Raw genomic sequence first — 20,327 nt, 5'->3', positions numbered from 1 at the left:
ATGGTTTGGGTGCAATTGTAAATGGGATCGACTCCTTAATTTCTCTTTCTTCTGTCTTGTTGTTGGTGTATAGAAATGCCACTGATTTCTGTGCATTGATTTTATATCCTGCCACTTTACTGAATTCCTGTATGAGTTCTAGCAGTTTTGGGGTGGAGTCTTTTGGGTTTTCCACATAAAGTATCATATCATCTGCAAAGAGTGAGAGTTTGACTTCTTCATTGTCAATTTGGATGCCTTTTATTTCTTTTTGTTGTCTGATTGCTGAGGCTAGGACTTCTAGTACTATGCTGAACAGCAGTGGTGATAGTGGACATCCCTGTTGTGTTCCTGACCTTAGGGGGAAAGCTTTCAGTTTTTCCCCATTGAGAATGATATTCGCTGTGGGTTTTTCATAGATGGCTTTTATGATATTTGAGGTATGTACCCTCTGTCCTTACACTTTGAAGAGTTTTAATCAAGAAAGGATACTGTACTTTGTCAAACAGATGCTTTTTCTGCATTTATTGAGAGGATCATATGGTTCTTGTTCTTTCTGTTATTAATTTATTGTATCACATTGATTTGCAGATGTTGAACCAACCTTGCAGCCCAGGAATAAATCCTACTTGGTCCTGGTGAATAATCCTTTTAATGTACGGTTGTATCGTATTGGCTAGTGTTTTGGTGAGAATTTTTCCATCCGTGTTCATCAGGGATATTGGTCTGTGATTCTCTTTTTTGTGATGGGGTCTTTGTCTGGTTTTGGGATCAAGGTAATGCTGGCCTCATAAAATGAGTTTGGAAGTTTCCATTTCTATTTTCTGGAACAGTTTCAGAAGAATAGGTATTAATTCTTGTTTAAATGTTTGGTAGAGTTCCCCTGGGAAGCCATCTGGCCCTGGGCTCTTGTTTGTTGGGAAATTTTTGATTACTGCTTCAATTTCCTTAGTGGTTATGGGTCTGTTCAGGTTTTCTGTTTCTCCCTGGTTCAGTTTTGGTAGTTTATACATCTCTAGGAATGCATCCTTTTCTTCCAGGTTATCTAACTTGTTGGCATATGGTTGCTCATAATATGTTTTTATTATTGTTTATATTTCTTTGGGGTTGGTTGTGATCTCTCCTCTTTCATTCATGATTTTATTTATTTGGGTCATTTCTCTTTTCTTTTTGATAAGTCTGGCCAGGGGTTTATCAATCTTATTCTTTCAAGGAACCAGCTCCTAGTTTCGTTGATCTGTTCTACTGTTCTTTTGGTTTCTATTTCATTAATTTCTGTTCTGATCTTTATTAATTCTCTTCTCCTGCTGGGCTTAGGCTTTATTTGCTGTTCTTTCTCCAGCTCCTTTACGTGTAGGGTTAGGGTGTGTATTTGAGACCTTTCTTATTTCTTGAGAAAGGCTTGTATTGCTATATACTTTCCTCTTAGAACCACCTTTGCTGCATCCTAAAGATTTTGAACAGTTGTGTTTTCATTTTCATTTGTTTCCATGAATTTTTTAAATTCTTCTTTAATTTCCTGGTTGACCCATTCATTCTTTAGTAGGATGCTCTTTAGCCTCCATGTATTTGAGTTCTTTCCGACTTTCCTCTTGTGATTGAGTTCTAGTTTCAAAGCATTGTGGTCTGAAAATATGCAGGGAATGATCCCAGTCTTTTGGTACTGATTGAGACCTGATTTGTGACCCAGGATGTGATCTATTCTGGAGAGTGTTCCATGGGCACTAGAGAAGAGTGTGTATTCTGTTGCTTTGGGATGGAATGTTCTGAGTATATCTATGAAGTACATCTGGTCCAGTGTGTCATTTAAGGTCTTTAGTTCCTTGTTGATCTTTTGCTTAGATCTGTCCATTTCAGTGAGGGGTGTGTTAAAGTCCCCTACTATTATTGTATTACTGTTGATGTGTTTCTTTGATTTTGTTATTAATTAGCTTATATAATTGGCTGCTCCCATGTTAGGGGCATAGATATTTAAAATTGTTAGATCTTCTTTTTGGATAGACCCTTTAAGTATGATGTGGTGTCCTTCCTCATCTCTTATTATAGTCTTTGGTTTAAAATCTAATTTGTCTGATATAAGGATTGCCACCCCAGCTTTCTTTTGATGTCCATTAGCATGGTAATTTCAATCTGGAAGTGTCTTTGGGTCTAAAATGAGTCTCTTACAGACAACATATCGATGGGTCTTGTTTTTTTATCCAATCTGATACCCTTTGACTTTTGATTGAGGTATTTAGCCCATTTACATTCAGAGTAACTATGGAAAGATATGAATTTAGTGTCATTGTATTGCCTGTAAGGTGACTGTTACTATATATTCTCTCTGTTCCTTTCTGGTCTATGTTACTTTTAGGCTCTTTCTTTGCTTAGAGGACCCCTTTCAATATCTCTTGTAGGGCTGGTTTGGTGTTCACAAATTCTTTTAGTTTTTGTTTGTCCTGGAAGCTTTTTATCTCCCCTTCTATTTTCAATGACCGCCTAGCTGGAGTATAGTATTCTTGGCTGCATGTTTTTCTCATTTAGTGCTCTGAATATATCATGCCAGTCCTTTCTGGCCTGCCAGGTCTTTGTGAATAGGTCTGCTGCCAATCTAATGTTTCTACCATTGTAGGTTACAGACCTCTTGTCCCGAGCTGCTTTCAGGATTTTCTCTTTGTCTCTGAGACTTGTGAGTTTTACTATTAGATGTTGGGGTATTGACCTATTTTTATTAATTTTGAGAGGGGGCTCTCTGTGCCTCCTGGATTTTGATGCCTGTTTCCTTCCCCAAATTAGGGAAATTCTCTGCTACAATTTTCTCCAGTATACCTTCTGTCCCTCTCTCTCTTTCTTCTGGGATCCCAATTATTCTGATGTTGTTTCGTCTTATGGTATCACTTATCTCTTGAATTCTGCCCTTGTGATCCAGTAGTTGTCTATCTCTCTTTTTCTCAGCTTCTTTATTCTTCATGATTTGGTCTTCTGTATCACTAATTCTCTCTTCTGCTTCATTTATCCTAGCAGTTAGAGCCTCCATTTTTTATTGCACCTCATTAATAGCCTTTTTGATTTCAACTTGGTTAGGTTTTAGTTATTTTATTTCTCCCGAAAGGGATTTTCTGGTATATTCGATGCTTTTTTCAAGCCCAGCTCGTATCTTTATAATCGTCATATTGAACTCTGGTTCTGACATCTTACTAATGTCTGTATTGATTAGGTCCCTGGCAGTTGGTATTGCCTCTTGTTCTTTTTTTTGAGGTGAGTTTTTCTGTCTTGTCATTTTGTCTAGAGGAGAATAGATGAATGAGAGAACAAAATGCTAACAGGGTAACAACAACCCCAGAAAAATATACACTAAACAAATCAGAAGAGACCTGAAACTGGGGGGGGGGAGAAAGGGAAAGAAAAAGGGAAAAAAAAAAAGAATATGATCAGGCTGGTGAATAGATCAGAGCCACACACTAGATTTTGGGCATATTTTGGTCTGTTCAAAGAAACTGCCTCCCAAAATTTTAAAGAAGGAAAAGCTTATATATATACAAAAATAAGGGTAGATACGATGAAGGAATGGAATATGACTGTAAAGATGAAAATTTAAAAAGGTTTTAAAAGGATTGATAAGTTGTTTGAAAAAAGAATGAAAAACAATGAAAGAAAAGAAGGTGATCAGGTGGGAGACTAAAACAACATCATACACTAGATTTAGGGTATATTTTGGTCTGTTAGAAGAAACTACCCCAAAATTTTAAAGAAAGAAAAAAATATATACAGAAAACAAGGTTAAATACAATGAAGAGATAGAATATGACTGTAAAACTGAAAAATTAAAAAAGATTTTAAGAAACGAATTGATAAGATGTTGGTTGAAAAGGAAAAAAGAAAATTCAACTAAAAAAATAGAAAAAGAAAAAAATAAAGAGAATTTTAAAAATTAACTTTGAAAGACTAAAGCATCATGGGAAAAAAGCCGTGAATTCTATGTGCTCTGTTCCCCTAGCGCTGGGGTTTTGCCATTCTCATTGATCAGTAAACTTGGTCTTGGCTGGATGTTCTTGCTGATCTTCGGGGGGAGGGGCCTGTTGCACTGATTCTCAAATGTCTTTGCCGGAGGCAGAATTGCACCGTCCTTGCTGGGGGCCACACTAAGTAATCTGCTGGGGTTTGCTGTCGGTAGCTTTTGTTCCCTGAAAGCTTTCAGTAGAGCTGAGAGCCCATGCCTCGGCTCCGTCTCTGCAGCCAGCTTCCCTGCTCCGATCCCTGGGAGCTCTGCTGCACTCAGGCATCCCTGGTCTTTCTGTGACTCCGTGGGTCCTGAGACCACACTGTCCCAGTGAGGGTTCCACCCCCCACTTAGCCACTGGAGCAACATCCCTCAGAGGAGCAGACTTCTAAAAGTTCTGATTTGTGCTCCACTGCTCTATCACTTGGGGGTAGCCAGCAGACGGAGGCTCCCTCCCCCCACGGTCTATCTTCCAAATATTGCCTTGGATTCACTTCTCCGCAAGTCCTACCTTCCAGAAAGTGGTTGTTTTTCTGTTCAGAGAGTTGTTGCTATTCTTTTCTTCGATCTCCTGTTGAGTTTATAGGTGTTCAGAATGGTTTGATAATTATCTAGCTGAATTCCTGGGACCAGAAGAAATTTGGGTCTCCTACTCCTCCAAAATCTTGCTCCTCCCCCATCTTGCTCCTCCCCGACAGGAACCCTCCCCTATCTTAGTAAATTTTCTCTCCATCCCATCTAGTTGCTCAAGCCAAGAATCCTTAATTCCTTCTTTTTCTTTCTTTTTTTAAAAGGTTTTATTTATTTCTTAGAGAGCACAGGGTGGGGGGGCAGAGGGAGAGGAACAAGCAGACTCCCCGCTGAGCAGGGAGCCTGATGCAGGGCTTGATCTGTTTGATCACCTAAGCCAAAGTCAAATGCTCAACCGACTGAGCCACCCAGGCACCCCCCTTCTTTTTCTTCACACCAAAGCAACAGCAAATCTTATCAGACATACCTCCTGAAATATCCTTAATTTATCTTCTTCAGTCTTCAGTGTCACCACTTTACTCCAAGCCATCATCTTCTTTTACGTGGATTATTAACAGTTATCTTCTAACTGGACTTTCTGTTTCCATCTCTAATTTTCTATAGATGGCTTTGTTTTTAATACATTATAATCACTTTTCTGCTTAAAATCCTTCAGTGGTTTGCCATTACTTTTAAGATAACTAATACTCCTCAGTGCGCCTGGATGGTGAAGTCTCTTGGGTGTCTCTTGGTTTTGGCTCCTGTCATGATCTCAGGGTTCTGGGATCGAGCCCCACATTAGGCTCCACACACTCTTTCTCTGTCTCAAATAAATAAATCTTAAAAAAAAGAGAACAAATACTCCTTTCATAAGGCCTCATTGATCTGAGCTTGTCTACCCATTCAGCCTTCACCTCATGCCACTCTAATATGTTCAATTATTCTAAGTTTTTTCATACCTCAAAGACATTACTCCCAGTATTCTTCCCTCTCCCTCGATAGAATTCTCCCCTTGTTATCTTTCCAGTATCAGTTCATTCAGCACCATTTTTGCAAAGAAGCTCACCTTGTCTCACTTGCTTTCTGAAGTAGCCAACTCCAGCCTTCCCTCAGTTAATCTTTCATGATTTATTATGTTGTACTATTACTCTGTAACTATCTGAAATTTTCTTGTTTTACCCATAGTCTCTTCTCAGTAGCCCTTGAGGGTGTGCTATAAATTCCCAAACTTGTTGAATAAGTAAAGTTCCAATAGTACTAGTTGATCTTTCTTCCTAGGTAGCTTAATAACATTTTGATAATAAGCAGCATAGAGATCAATTCAAAGAACATAGTAGGCTCAGTTTTTACTCTAACTGGTTAAGAAGTTCTAGGTAAAGCCCTTAATCTCTTCCTAATCTGTAAAACTGGGGAAAACACCATGTTTAAGGTGCTGGCTAACTCGCAGATTCTGTTTTCCTTTAATTTGGAAAGATTTCACTCTAATAATTATTTTACATTCAGGATATTAATCAGTATTACTTGGCCTTTTGACATTGAGAAATTATTGGTAGTGGGGGGTGGTAGCTGTCTGAGATTAGTAAACATTTGTATTGTGTTAAAATTTTTTTTAACCATTTCTATTACTGAATTTGTGTCAACCATAAACCCAGTCTCTCTGGACCTGTTTCCTCTTTTTACAGTATAATGATGGAGTAGGACTAGGCAATCTCTCCTAAATTTTAAGCTCTACAATTCAATGAGAATGGATTATATTTTTACTTTTTACAGAAGTTCTCGTGGAATCATAGCCAAGTTGCCCAGCCTATTTCTGGATTGATAGGAAAATAAGTTGTACTGAAAACAACAACAACAACAACAACAAAAAACCACTCAGATGTTTTTAAATTAAAATATGAACAGTGCATTTGAAACTTTATAGCTACTTCCAGAATTTTCTTCTAAATAACTTTAGACATAAATTTACTTTGTGGGAGGATATTATTCTGTGGATGCTTTTAGAAGTGTATTAACATTCTCTTCACTCTAAGGTACATGGATAGACTTCAGTTTTTAAATCCCACCCTTTCTCTGTCTCATTATTAAAAAGGAGGTACCATTGGCACAAACAGCACAGCCCACATCAGCTATTGTTCGTCCAGCATCATTACAAGTTCCCAATGTGCTGCTTACAAGTTCTGACTCAAGTGTAATTATTCAGCAAGCGGTACCTTCACCAACCTCAAGTACTGTAATCACCCAGGCACCATCCTCTAACAGGCCAATTGTGTAAGTGATGATTTGGGCCAGTCGTTGACCTATTTATGAATTAGGTTTTTCTTGTCAGAATTTTTCTTCAGGCATTTAATTATTCAAATGTGGCCTTAGTTGTCTGTGTGTGTGTGTGTGTGTGTGTGTTTGTGTATGTGTGTATCATATTCTGCATGCTTTGAAAAGACTTGTGCTGTTTTTTTTCTTTATATTATAGATTAGAAAATAAATATCTAAAATTTAATTGGGGGGGCAGAAGGAGAGAAGAGAGAATCTTAAGTGGGCTCCACACTCAGCATGACGCCTGACATGAGGCTCGATCTCACAACCCTGAGATCATGACCTGAACCAAAATCTAAGAGTCACACGCTTAACCAACTGAGCCACCCAGGCACCCCAACTAAAATTTAATTTTAAAAACAAATCAACATTGGATGTTAATTTAAGGTGGTTTCTTATTTTCATGCTGTTGCACACAAAATACGTAAAATTACTCCATCAGATGACATATCTTTCAGTTCTTACACATCTCTCTCAAGCTTTTCTTTTTCTTAAGATTTTATTTTTAAGGAATTTCTCCACACAGGGTGGGGCTCATACTCATAACCCCATGATCAAGAGTCGCATGCTGCATAAACTGAGCCAGTCAGGTGCCCCTCAGGAGCTTCTGATAAAAATTTTTCTCATTTAACATTGGAGATTGTCCCAAGTAAAACCATAACTTTTCCTATTTTTTCCTCTCTTGTTTTTCCACACTGCTTTATACATTATGCATTTAAGATACAATTAAAGATAGTAAAATTTTGCAATTTGCTTTGCAGTGGCTAGGAAATGTATTTTAAAATGATATGATAATAGGAGTAAAAATACGCTTGTATTTTTAGAGATGACTAATAAAGATTTCTTATCTTTAACTTTCCTTCCTCTGTTTTTCTTAGTCCTGTACCAGGCCCATTTCCTCTTCTGTTGCATCTTCCTAATGGACAGACCATGCCTGTTGCTATTCCTGCATCAATTACGAGTTCTAATGTGCATGTTCCAGCTGCAGTCCCAGTAAGTTTGAGATTCAGACTCTTTAAATCTTTTCTTCATAGCAAAACTGATCTTTGTAATCAGAAAATACACCTAGGGCTGCTTGACTGGTTTATGAAACTGAATCCAACAAAAAATTTATTAGTGGTTAGTAGTATTTACTCATCTTTATAGTAGTATTCACTCATCTCTTTATTAAAGACAAACATAATTGGTTAGAAAATGTTTTTCCATCCTCCCCAAATTTTGTTTTCCTTGTATTGTTCATATTAAGAAATTTAATCCTTATTTAATCCATTTCAATTTGACTAGATTTGTAGAATTCAAATATTAACACAAATTTCCGTTCTTTAGGGAGATATTTATACTAGAACACATGTCCGGTAACTCCATATTTCGATTATTGTAGGAATTGTCCATAAGAACACTCTTGTGAACTTGTATGGTCTGGTTGGGTTTACAGCATTCCTTTGCTGGCCCAGGCATGTGAAAATCTAAACACTCTAAACCAGTAGATAGTCCTTCACTTTGCTAATGCAAATGTCTCTGAGAAATTGACCATTTTGAAAGATAAATCAGGATATAAGATCCAAAAGAGAAGTTTCTTGAGGAGCATGTTAAATATATAAATTTTGGAAGTCACGAACAAGTTAAATATCTACTTATAATAATTAATAATTCAGTGAATATTTAAAAGCACGTTCTTTTGAATAAGTTAGAAATAATACTTTCTTACTTTTCTCATTTTTCATAAAACAATTTTATTCAAACTCTTCAAATGTGTCTTAGTGTTCAGGTTTTCATCATTAGGATCATTTTTTAAAACATCTAGCACAATTTTCCAGAACATGTTATTTTTATTTTCACCTGAGTAATTTCAACATAACACTTTCGGAGTCTGTATCTTCCTAGAAATCTCACCCAAGCCCTAATACTCATTCATATAATAAAAAGTTTCTTTTTTTACCTTATAGATAGGTATTTCTGATCTGTACAATATAATCATTTATTGCATAGCTCTTAAAAATTATTTTTTTTAAAGATTTTATTATTATTTGAGAGAGAGCGTGAGAGGGGGGAGGGTCAGAGGGAAAAGCAGCCTCCCTGCTGAGCAGGGAGCCCGATGTAGGACTCGATCCCGGGACTCCAGGATCATGACTTGAGCCGAAGGCAGTCGCTTAGCCAACTGAGCCACCCAGGCACCCCTTAAAAATTATTTTTAAAAGTCTGTGTACAATAACTTCCAATACTTTGATGAGATTAGAACCCCAGGAAAATTATTAAAATTAATGTGAAATATTTACTTTTTTATTAACACATTCTTCCAAGTAACCTAAGTATTGAAAATTAGCATTGATTGGAATAATTATAAGATAATGTATCATCTTCAGGCAGAACTTTGCTGTTAAAAATGCATTGAGTGACTTTATAAGGACTCAGATATTAGGTGACTGCTTCCTCTTTTCTAGGATATTTTTGAAGGGGGAAACATTCTTGCCTTTGTATTTGAGATTATATGGTTATCCTGTTAAATGTAAATGTGATGAAAAATACTGAAATGAAAGAAGAGAGATACTTTAGCTATATAATAACTAATTACTCAGTGTTAATATTAGGTGTTTTAGAAAATGAAAAAATCTGTTCCAGATTATTGTTTTTAGAGAAATTATTAGGGGTAACTAGGTTCTTTCTTTGTCATCATTTAGTATATTAGTATATCAATGAACCTTTATATATTTTAGAAATTGCGTATATATATATGTTTTTAGAAGAGTAAATTCATTGTGAATTTACTTGTATGCCTGATTGTCACAAGTTTTGACATTTTTTCCTTTCACATCCAAAATGGCAGTGTGACAGATCTTTGGGAAATTTTGATCAATTACTTTGAATATTATGAGTCCTATATAAGAAGAAACCATTAAAAAAAAAGGTGAAAATTAAAGATTAGAGAAGCAAGTGTCTCAGAAATTGACAAGTTTTAAAGGATAAATCAGGACAGAAGATCAATAGGGATTTACAGTTTTCTGGTTCAGAACTCTCAAATTTTTTAGCCATTGTGCAGATATAGCACAATCGTTTTGAATATATTCTCTAGCAATTATTTTTCAATATATTTTGCATAGCTTGTTCGACCAGTCACCATGGTGCCTAGTGTTCCAGGAATTCCAGGTCCTTCCTCCCCTCAGCCAGTACAGTCAGAAGCAAAAATGGTAAGCAAGATTTAATTGTTCTGCACATTTCTTGAGCCTGTTTTGAATTAGTTTTTCCATTAAAGCCTGCTTCAAATATACAATACCACATTTTGTAAAATTTTGGAATGTATCACACTATAGAAGAACCAGAAAATTTGGAGAAGTTTCCATTAGCATAGTGACTTGTTAGTGATACTTTAAAATAAGACATGGATGGAACTGGCTGGAGGGTATTATGCTGAGCAAAATAAGTCAATCAGAGAAAGACATGTATCATATGACCTCACTGATATGAGGAATTCTTTTTTTTTTTTTTTTTTTTAAAGATTTTTATTTATTTGACAGAGAGAGATACAGCGAGAAAGGGAACACAAGCAGGGGGAGTGGGAGAGGGAGAAGCAGACTCCCTGCCGAGCAGGGAGCCTGATGCGGGACTCGATCCTGGGACTCCAGGATCATGACCTGAGCCGAAGGCAGTCGCTTAACCAACTGAGCCACCCAGGCGCCCTGATATGAGGAATTCTTAATCTCAGGAAACAAACTGAGGGTTGCTGGAGTGGTGGGGGGGGTGGGAGGGATCGGGTGGCTGGGTGATAGACATTGGGGAGGGTAATGTGCTATGGTGAGTGCTGTGAATTGTGCAAGACTGTTGAATCACAGATCTGTACCTCTGAAACAAATAATACTTCATATGTTAAAAAAAAAAAAAAAGCAGGAGGCGAAGAATGAAGGGGGGGAAATCAGAGGGGGAGACGAACCATGAGAGACGATGGACTCTGAAAAACAAACTGAGGGTTCTAGAGGGGAGGGGGGTGGGAGGGTGGGTTAGCCTGGTGATGGGTATTAAAGAGGGCACGTACTGCATGGAGCACTGGGTGTTACACGCAAACAATGAATCATGGAACACTACATCAAAAACTAATGTAATGTATGGTGATTAACATAATAATAAAAAAAAGAATAAAAAATAAAATAAAATAAAATAAATGGATGGATTTGGGAGTAAAGTTCTAGTTCTTGTCATTGGTTTGTCTGGTTTTTGGCTGTAGCTTTTGAAACAAAATCTCCTCCTGGTGGTGGCTAGGAATATTACAGCTGAAACTAGATGTAATCATCTGAAGGCAGTATAGATGGTTTTATAAACAGTGACACAAATTAGTAGACCAGTGTTAACAAGAATTCTGAAATCATATACAAGTGAGCAAATGTTACACATAATATATAAAGAAAAACTGTATTTGAGTTGTGTTTTGACACTAAGAAATTAGTGTTGTTTAAGGGATGAGCTATAGATTAGGAGTCAGCAGGCATGTGTTTTAATTTTAATCCTAACTCTGTTATTCACTACCCTTAATCAAGCCACTTTAACTTTGAGGAAACTCAGTTTCCTTATCTGTAAAATGAAAAGGTGAACTTTGATTTCTAGAGTTTCTCTTAGCTCAGATTCCATAAACGTGCTAAATTCCTTGGTAAAAAACCTAAAACTGCTGCTTTTTTTTTTTTTTTTTGGTCCTTAATCCATGTAATTCTCCCTTCTATAGCCTAACACACTTCAGGGCTTCTTAACATCAGTTGATGACTGCATCCTTAGAAAATCAATAGATAGTTATTAAACAGCTGTTATTCAAGTTCTGTGCTAGGCACTATACTAACAATATAAATTTGTATGTGTAAAAACCATTATATATTGCAAAGCTTTAACTTTTTTACCTTTATTCTTCATTATAGCAAATAATCTGAAATTGGCATGTGATGACTTTAACAATAAAACTTAACACATCATCTGAATGAACAGTGGTTGAGTATAAAAATTAGCTGGTTATTGATTGTGGGGAGAGAACTTTTGAAAACCCAAGAGGGAATTTTTTTTGCATAACAACATGTTTAGCTCAAAGCTTTGGAAATATTAAGATGAATCCTCTTCACTTGATAGCAAAAAAGTTTCGTTGGGAATGTTTTTTACACTTCCTACTTTAAACATACTATACTAGTAAAAAATTCAATTAGTTGTACACTGCATCTAAAAATACTTTTCCATATTCACTGGACTTTTTTCCCTAACAAATTAAATATGATTTGTTCCTTTTTTTTCTTTATTAACATATAATGTATTATTTGTTTCAGGGGTACGGGTCTGTGATTCATCAGTCTTACACAATTCATAGCGCTCACCATAGCACATACCCTCCCCAGTGTGATTTGTTCCTTTTGAATTAAAGAAATACTTTTGGCTATAAGAAGAGTAGGCCATATTTGTAGAAACTATTAAATTTAATACTTCCTTGAATAACTTTTTCTTTTAGGTCACCAGGAAATTAACAATAATAAAAGTGTTTTGTATGCTTGTATATTAGAAAAAAATCAAAGCTATAACTTTAATAAATTTATGTATGGAAAACAATTAAATTTATTAGAATTTAGCTAATGTAAAATAACCATATTTAGGTGATTGCCTATTTTAATTGGGGTAGTAAATAAGATTGTCCTGTTTTAATTAAATAAAAAGACTCAGAAATTAGTCTGTTTCCTTTTTCTTCTTTCTAACTTTTCATTATGGAAAATCTCAAACATATACAAAGTAAACAGTTACAGTATAATGAACCCCCATGTACCCATCACCAGCTTCAATTATTAGCAGTATAACTGCCATTCTTGTTTTATCTGTCCCTCAGACCATTCCCTGCCCAATTCAATTATTTTTTAATAGACTCTTCTTAATGTAAAATTTATATACATTGAAATGAACCAATCTTAACTTTGATATAAGTGCATTAATGTAACCCACACCGCTCTCATGGTATACAACATTAACATCTACTCAGAAAGTTTGTTTCCCTCCCCAATCAGTATACCTTCCCAGTTGTTCTGATCTTTGTCACCAGCAATTAGTTCTAGAATTTCATACAGATGGAATCAATTTATATTCTTGCGTCCAGCCAACCTTATGTCTGTGAGATTTATGCATGTTGTTGAATATATCATAATTTGCTTCTTTTTATTGTGAGTAATATTCCATTGTGCTAATATACCACAGTTTCTTTATCCATTCTCTTGTTGGTGGACACTTGAATGGTTTTCAGCGTTGAGCTTTGTGAACAAAGATCCTATGCACGTTTTTGTATAACTGTTTTTGTGGGTGTTTATTTTCATTTGGTCTATCTACTGAAGAGTAGAATTGCTGAGTAAGAGGGTAGTTATACATTTAACTTTGTAAGAAACTGCCAGACCCTTTGCCAGAGGTTTGCATCCTCACAAGCAGAGTATGGGAATTCCAGTTGTTCCCACATTTTTGCCAACATTTGGTTTTGTCTGTCATTTTCATTATAGACATTTCTAAGAGTTTGTAGCACTATCTCATGGTTTAATTGCATTTCTGATTTTGCCAGACACTTTTTGTGATATCTTCTACTGATTTTTTAAATTGGGTTGATTCTTATTATGTTATAGGAATTGTTTAGATAATAAATAGAAAATTTTTGTTACATATATTTTACAAATATTTTCTCTTAGTCTGTAGCCTGCCTTTATTTTTCTAAATGGTATACTTGTACTATCATTGATTGCTGCTTTTATCTCTAATACTCCTATCTCCTAGTTAATTGGGTTTAATTTGCCTGTGTTTTTTAGGCTTAAAGTGGAAGCTTAGATTATTGATTAAATCTTTTTACCTTTCTCATATAGGCATTTAAAGCTATAAATTTCTTTCTGTTCACAAATTTTTATATGCTATATTTTCATTATCATGTATCTTCTAATTTCCTTTGTGATTTTTTCTTTGAGGTTTGGATTATTTAGAAGTATACTGTATAATTTCCAAATATCTGGAGGCTTTCTTTTTATCTTATTGGTTTCTATTTTAATTACATTGTGATTTGGGAACTTACCACCTTTGGTGTACTTGATTGTCTTTTGTTTCCATCTTCTAATATATCTTACCTATTGGGCTCATTTGTGAAAATAGACATTGCCATTCTATCCAGGTAACATGAACTGGTAACAAAATATCAATTGCCTGGAATGCTAAGGGAATTCTGATTAATTGGGTTTTTTTGGTTGTTATAGTACAGAAATTATTTCACATTTCACCATTGGCTTCATATATATATATATATATATATTTTTTTTTTTTAAGATTTTATTTATTTGACAGAGAGACACAGCAAGAGAGGGAACACAAGCAGGGGGGAGTGGGAGAGGGAAAAGCAGGCTTTCCGCTGAGCAGGGTGCCCAATGCGGGGCTCGATCCCAGGTCCCTGGGATCATGACCTGAGCCAAAGGCAGACGCTTAACAGAATGAGCCACCCAGGCCCCCCCCCCTTTTTTTTTTTAATATTTGACAGAGCACAAGCCGGGAGAGCAGCAGGCAGAAGGAGAGGGAGAAGCAGGCCCCCTGCTGAGCAGGGAGCCTGACACGGGGCTTGATCCCAGGACCCTGGGATCATGACTGAGCATAAGGCAGATGCTTAACCGACCGAGCCACCCAGGTGCCCCTGGATTTATATTTTTATCAAATATTACTAGTCTGTTTTCCCTATCTTAATAACATAAAATGAACATTGTTGACTATCTCTTTAAGAATTTTCAGTCCTTGCATGTCATCATCAACTATACTTATATATTGTTATAAGTACAAAACCAATCTACCACCATTAGGAAATAACCTGAAAATAGTTTGGTTTTTGTAGTTTGACTCATCTTCATGTATTTTGCCCCACCCTCATTTAACAATTATTTCTTTCGATTGTTTATTTATTTAACAAACATTTCTCGGGTACTAAGAAATTCAGCAGATACGGTCTTAAATCTTGAGATTTTTCTTGCAAATGGTTCTGGTGATCATCAAAAGTCTTTTTACCTTTTTAAGGCCATTACTTATGTTTTTCAACAGTTAGGATTATATCATATCAGTGATGTTTGTTTTTTGTTTTCTGGTTTTTGGATCCCTTGATGATAACTTGTGCATAAAAACCATTATTCAGGGACTATTTTTTAACAAAATATTAGATTTTTTTAAAGTTGCCAATTCAAAAACTTAGTTCTTCCTTGAATTCTCAAGGCCAGTTTACAAATCAGTTATATAATGATTGTTTTTAAAGGTCTTCAAATATAATTTTAAACATGCTAAACTTAATTTTAAACTTAACATATCCTGTTTTCTATATAGGACCCTCAATTAGCTAACAAACTTCCCTAAGTACTTTAATAACTTTAAAGTTTGATTAAACTTACAGTGGGGCTTGTTTTCTTAAATAGTCTAGTATTAGAGGATTAGAATGTCTTTGCTCTTCCAACTGAAGTCACAGACTAAATTGATCTCTTAAATATTTTAAATTGAAATTCAAGGGTAACCTGTTACTCTGTGGGAAGTTAATCTAATTACTTCTAGGACAATAAAATACCAAATAGCTACAGATTTTTTCTAAATCTGAATTAAAATGTCAGTGTCATTAATTTACCTTATTAAACTCCAGGGGGCTAAAAAAGACTTAGCAAATGAGGAAATAATTATATCATCCCAACTAAAGAAAGTTGAGACTGGGCTCATATCCCAATGTGTATAGGTTTTATAATGACCAGATAAACGATCACAGGACTTGACCCTTCTCCATCAGTGATAGGACTCCAAATCCGTGCTCTCCAAATGAGTGATTCCTAGCTCCCTTAGATTCATGTTACACATTAAATAATTTTTCTGGGCGCCTGGGTGGCTCAGTCGGTTAGGCGACTGCCTTCGGCTCAGGTCATGATCCTGGAGTCCCGGGATCGAGTCCCGCGTCGGGCTCCCTGCTCGGCAGGGAGTCTGCTTCTTCCTCTGACCCTATCCCCTCTCATGTGTTCTCTCTCTCTCATTCTCTCTCTCTCAAATAAATAAATAAAATCTTTAAAAAAAAAAAAATAATAATAATTTTTCTGTTTGCCAGTCTGCTACACCCCTAGTAAAACTTAAAATTTCTTTCATGCTTGAGTTGGATTTTGCTTTGTTGTTGTTTTCAAATCTTATAAAATACTTAAGCATCCTCCCCGTTTGATTCTTCATCTCTCCTAAGGATTTATTTGACCTATGTCATCATAATCTCTTAATGACCTGCTAAATAGTGTTTGCTAAAATGACATGTGGTTCAGAAGATGTTATATACAAACATAATGATAACCACAAATCAAAAACCAGTAATAGATATGCAAAAAAAGAGAGAAGTCCAAATATATCACTAAAGAAAGCCAACTTATGGTGAGAGAAGAGAGCAAGGGAAGAAAGAAACAGAAGATCTACAAAAACAAATGACAGAATGCCAGTAAATACATATCTATCAGTTAATCCTCTGAATGTAAATGGACTAAATGCTCCAATCAAAGGAAATATTGTGACAGAATGGATAAAAAAAACAAGACCAATCTGTATGCTGCCTACAAGAGACTCACTTCAGACCTAAAGACATATGCAGATTGAAAGAGAGGGGATGCAGAAACATTTATCATGCAAATGGATGTGAAAAGAAAGCTGGGGTAGCAATACTTACATCAGACAAAATAGACTTTTTTTTTTAAAAGATTTTATTTATTTATTTGACAGAGAGACAGCGAGCAAGGGAACACAAGCAGGGGGAGTGGGAGAGGGAGAAGCAGGCTTCCCACCAAGCAGGGAGCCCGATGCGGGGCTCGATCCCAGGACCTGCGATCATGACCTGAGCCGAAGGCAGACGCTTAACGACTGAGCCAGCCAGGTGCCCCGAATTGTTCCTTTAATGATTAAATAGTGTCTATGTCTCTTGTTATAGTTTTAAAGTCTATTTTGGGGGTGCCTGGGTGGCTCAGTCGTTAAGTGTCTGCCTTCGGCTCAGGTCATGATCCCAGGGTCCTGGGATTGAGCCCCCGCATCGGGCTCCCTGCTCCGCGGGAAACCTGCTTCTCCCTCTCCCACTCCCCCGCTTGTGTTCCCTCTCTTGCTGTGTCTCTCTCTGTCAAATAAATAAAATTTTTAAAAAATAAAGGAAAAATTCAACAAGAAGACATAAAAATTATAAATACTTATGCACCCAACATAGGAGCACCCAAATACATAAAATGGTTAATAACAAATATAAAGGAACTAATCGATAGTAATACAATGATAGTAGGGAACTTTAACACCCCACTTACATCGATGGACAGATCATCTGAACTAATAATCAATTAGGAAACAGTGGCTTGGAATGATACATTGGACCAGATGTTTTAATAGACATATTCAAAATATTCCATCATAAAATAGCAGAATACACATTCTTTTCAAGTGCACTGGAACAGAATAGATCACATATTAGGCCACAAAATAAGTCTCAAATTCAGAAAGATCAGAGTTCTACCATGCATCTTTTCCAACCACAATGCAGTGAAACTAGGAATCAACCACAAGAAAAAATCGGAAAAGGGCACAAATATAACATGTTTCTAAACAACGAATGGGTCAACCAACAAATCAAAGAGGAAGTAAAAAAAAGTACATGGAAACAAAATGAAAATGGAATGGTACAAAATCTTTGGGAAGTAGCAAAAGCAGTTCTAAGAGGAAAGTTTATAGCAATACTGGCCTATTAAGAAACAAGAAAAATCTCAAATAACCTAACCTTACACCTAAAGGAGCTAGAAAAAGAAGAAAAAACAATACCGAAACCCAGCAGAAGAAAGTAAATTATAAAGATTAGAGCTGAAATAAATGATATAGAAACTATAAAAATATAGATGAACAAAATCAAGAGCTGGTTCTTTGAGAAGATAACAAAATTGATAAATCTGTAGCCAGACTCACCATAAAGGAGAGGGGGAGACTCAAACAAAATCAGGAACAAAAGAGGAGAAATAACAACTGACACCACAGAAATACAAAGGATTGTAAGAATATTACGAAAAATTATGTGTCAACAAACTGGGCAACCTAGAAGAAATGGATAAATTCCTAGAAACCTATAACTTCCCAAAAATGAATCAGAAAGAAACAGAAAATTTGAACAGACTGATTACCAGCAATGAAATTGAATCAGTAATCAAATAACTCCCAACAAACAAAAGTCCAAGATGAGACAGCTTCACAGGTGAATTCTACCAAACATTTAAAGAAGAGTTAAAACCTATTCTTCTCAAACTTTCCAAATTCATTCTAGGAGGCCAGTATCACACTGCTACCAAAACCAGATAAAGACACCACAAAAAACAAAAAACAAAGAAACTACAGGCCAGTATCTCTGAAGAACATAAACATAAAAATCCTCAACAAAATATTAGCAAACCAAATGCAAAAATACATTTTAAAAAAATCAGTCACCATGATCAAATGGGATTTATTCCAGGTATGCAAGGGTGGTTTAATATTTGCAAATCAATCAGCATGATACATCACATCAATAAGAGAAAGGATAAAAGCCATATGATCATTTCAACAGATGCAGAAAAAGCATGTGACAAAGGACCACATCGATTTGTGATAAAAACCCTCAACAAAGTAGGTTTAGAGGGAACATACCTTAACATAATACGGCCCTTATATGAAAAATCCACACCTAACATCATAATGGTGAAAGACAGAGCTTTTCCTCTGAGGTCAGGAATAAGACAAGTTTTATTCAACATAGTACTGGAAGTCCTAGTCCCAGCAGTCAGACAAGAGAAAGGAATAAAAGGCATCCAAATTAGTAGGGAAGTAAAACTTTCACGGACTCCACCAAAAAACGACTAGAACTGGTGAATGAATTCAGTAGGTTCACAGGATACAAAATCAGTGTACAGAAATCCATTGCATTTATATACACTAATAATGAAGCAGCAGAAAGAGAAATTAAGAAAACAATCCCATTTACAGTTACACCAAAAATAATAAAATACCAAGGAATAAATTTAGCCAAAATGGTGAAAGACCTGTACTAAACAAACTATAAAGCATTGAATAAATTGAAGATGACGCAAACGGAAAGACATTCCATGCTCATGGATTGGAAGAACAGTATAGTTAAAATGTCTGTACTACCCAAAGCAATCTACAGATTTAATTCAATCCCTGTCAAAATACCAACATTTTTCATGGAACTACAACAAACAGTCCTAAAATTTGTATGGAACCACAAAAGACCCCAATAGCCAAAGCAGTTGTTTTTGTTTTTTTTTTTAATATTCTCTTTATTTATTTGTCAGAGAAAGAGAGTGCACAAGCAAGGGGGAGCAGCAGGCAGAGGGAGAAGCAGGCTCCCTGTCGATCCCAGGACCCCGACTGAGCCACCCAGGCTTCCTGCCAGAGCAGTTTGGTTTTTTTTTAAGATTTTATTCATTTATTGACACAGAGAGATAGTGAGAGCAGGAACACAAGCAGCGGGAGTGGGAGAGGGAGAAGCAGGCTTCCTGCGGAGTAGGGAGCCTGATATGGGGCTCAATCCCAGGACCCTGGGATCATGACCTGAACCGAAGGCAGACACTCAACGACTGAGCCACCCAGGTGCCCCCACAGCAGTTTTTAAAAAGAACAAAACTGAAGGTGGCACAATTCCAGACTTGAAGTTGTATTACAAAGCTGTAGTAATCAAAAAGTATGGTACTGGCACAAAAATAGATACACCGATCAATGGAACAGAATGGAGAGCCCAGAAATAAACCCACAATTATGTGGTCAATTAATCGTCAACAAAGGACGCAAGAATATGCATTGGGAAAAAGTCTCTTCAACAAATGATGTTGGCAAAACTGGACCAGTTTCTTTCATCATACATAAAAATAAACTCAAAATGGATTAAGGACCTCAATGTGAGGTCCATAAAAATCCTAGAAGAGAGCACAAGCAGTAATTTCTCTGATATTGGCTGTAAGGACATCTTTCTAGATACGTCTCCTGAGGTGAGAGAAAACAAAAGCAAAAGTAAACTGTTGGAACTACATCAAAATTAAAAGCTTTTGCACAGCAAAGGAAACAACAAAACAAAAAGCCTACAGAATGGGAGAAAATATTTGCAAATGACAGATCTGATAAAGGCTGAGCGTCCAAAATATATCAAGAACCTATACAACACCAAAAAGCACAAATAATCCAATTTAAAAATGGACAGAAGACATGAACAGGTATTTCTCTGAAGAAGACATACAGATGGCCAAGAGACACATGAAAAAATGCTCAACATCACTCATCAGGGAAATGCAGTTCAAAACCACAATGAGATACCACCTCACACCTGTCAGAAGGGCTAAAATCCAAAACTCAAGAAACAAGTTGGCGAGGATGTGGGGAAAAGGGAAACCTCATGCACTGTTGGCAGGAATACAAGCTGGTGCAGTCACTGTGGAAGACAGTATGGAGGTTCCTCAAAAAGTTAAAAATAGAACTACTCTTTGATCCAGTAATCTCACTACCGGGCATTTACCCAAAA

The 20,327-nt window shown here is 36.3% G+C and overlaps 1 protein-coding gene across 3 annotated transcripts in view; it reads left to right on the top strand.

Moving 5' to 3' along the window:
- ATF2 (activating transcription factor 2) overlaps positions 1-20,327 on the top strand; it is an 85,552-nt gene that overhangs the window by 44,070 nt on the left and 21,155 nt on the right. For all 3 annotated transcript variants that reach the window (XM_044913333.1, XM_021703359.1, XM_044913334.1), the window contains 3 exons: positions 6,558-6,736; positions 7,657-7,771; positions 9,877-9,963. In XM_044913333.1, coding sequence (XP_044769268.1) covers positions 6,558-6,736; positions 7,657-7,771; positions 9,877-9,963 — 381 coding nt within the window. The remainder of the gene's footprint in view (positions 1-6,557; positions 6,737-7,656; positions 7,772-9,876; positions 9,964-20,327) is intronic.

This window comes from Neomonachus schauinslandi, chromosome 3 (assembly GCF_002201575.2).
Source record: "Neomonachus schauinslandi chromosome 3, ASM220157v2, whole genome shotgun sequence".
Taxonomy (NCBI): Eukaryota; Metazoa; Chordata; class Mammalia; order Carnivora; family Phocidae; genus Neomonachus; species Neomonachus schauinslandi.
Note: the sequence above shows the minus strand (reverse complement) of the source record. Positions and strands in the feature narration are given on the sequence as shown.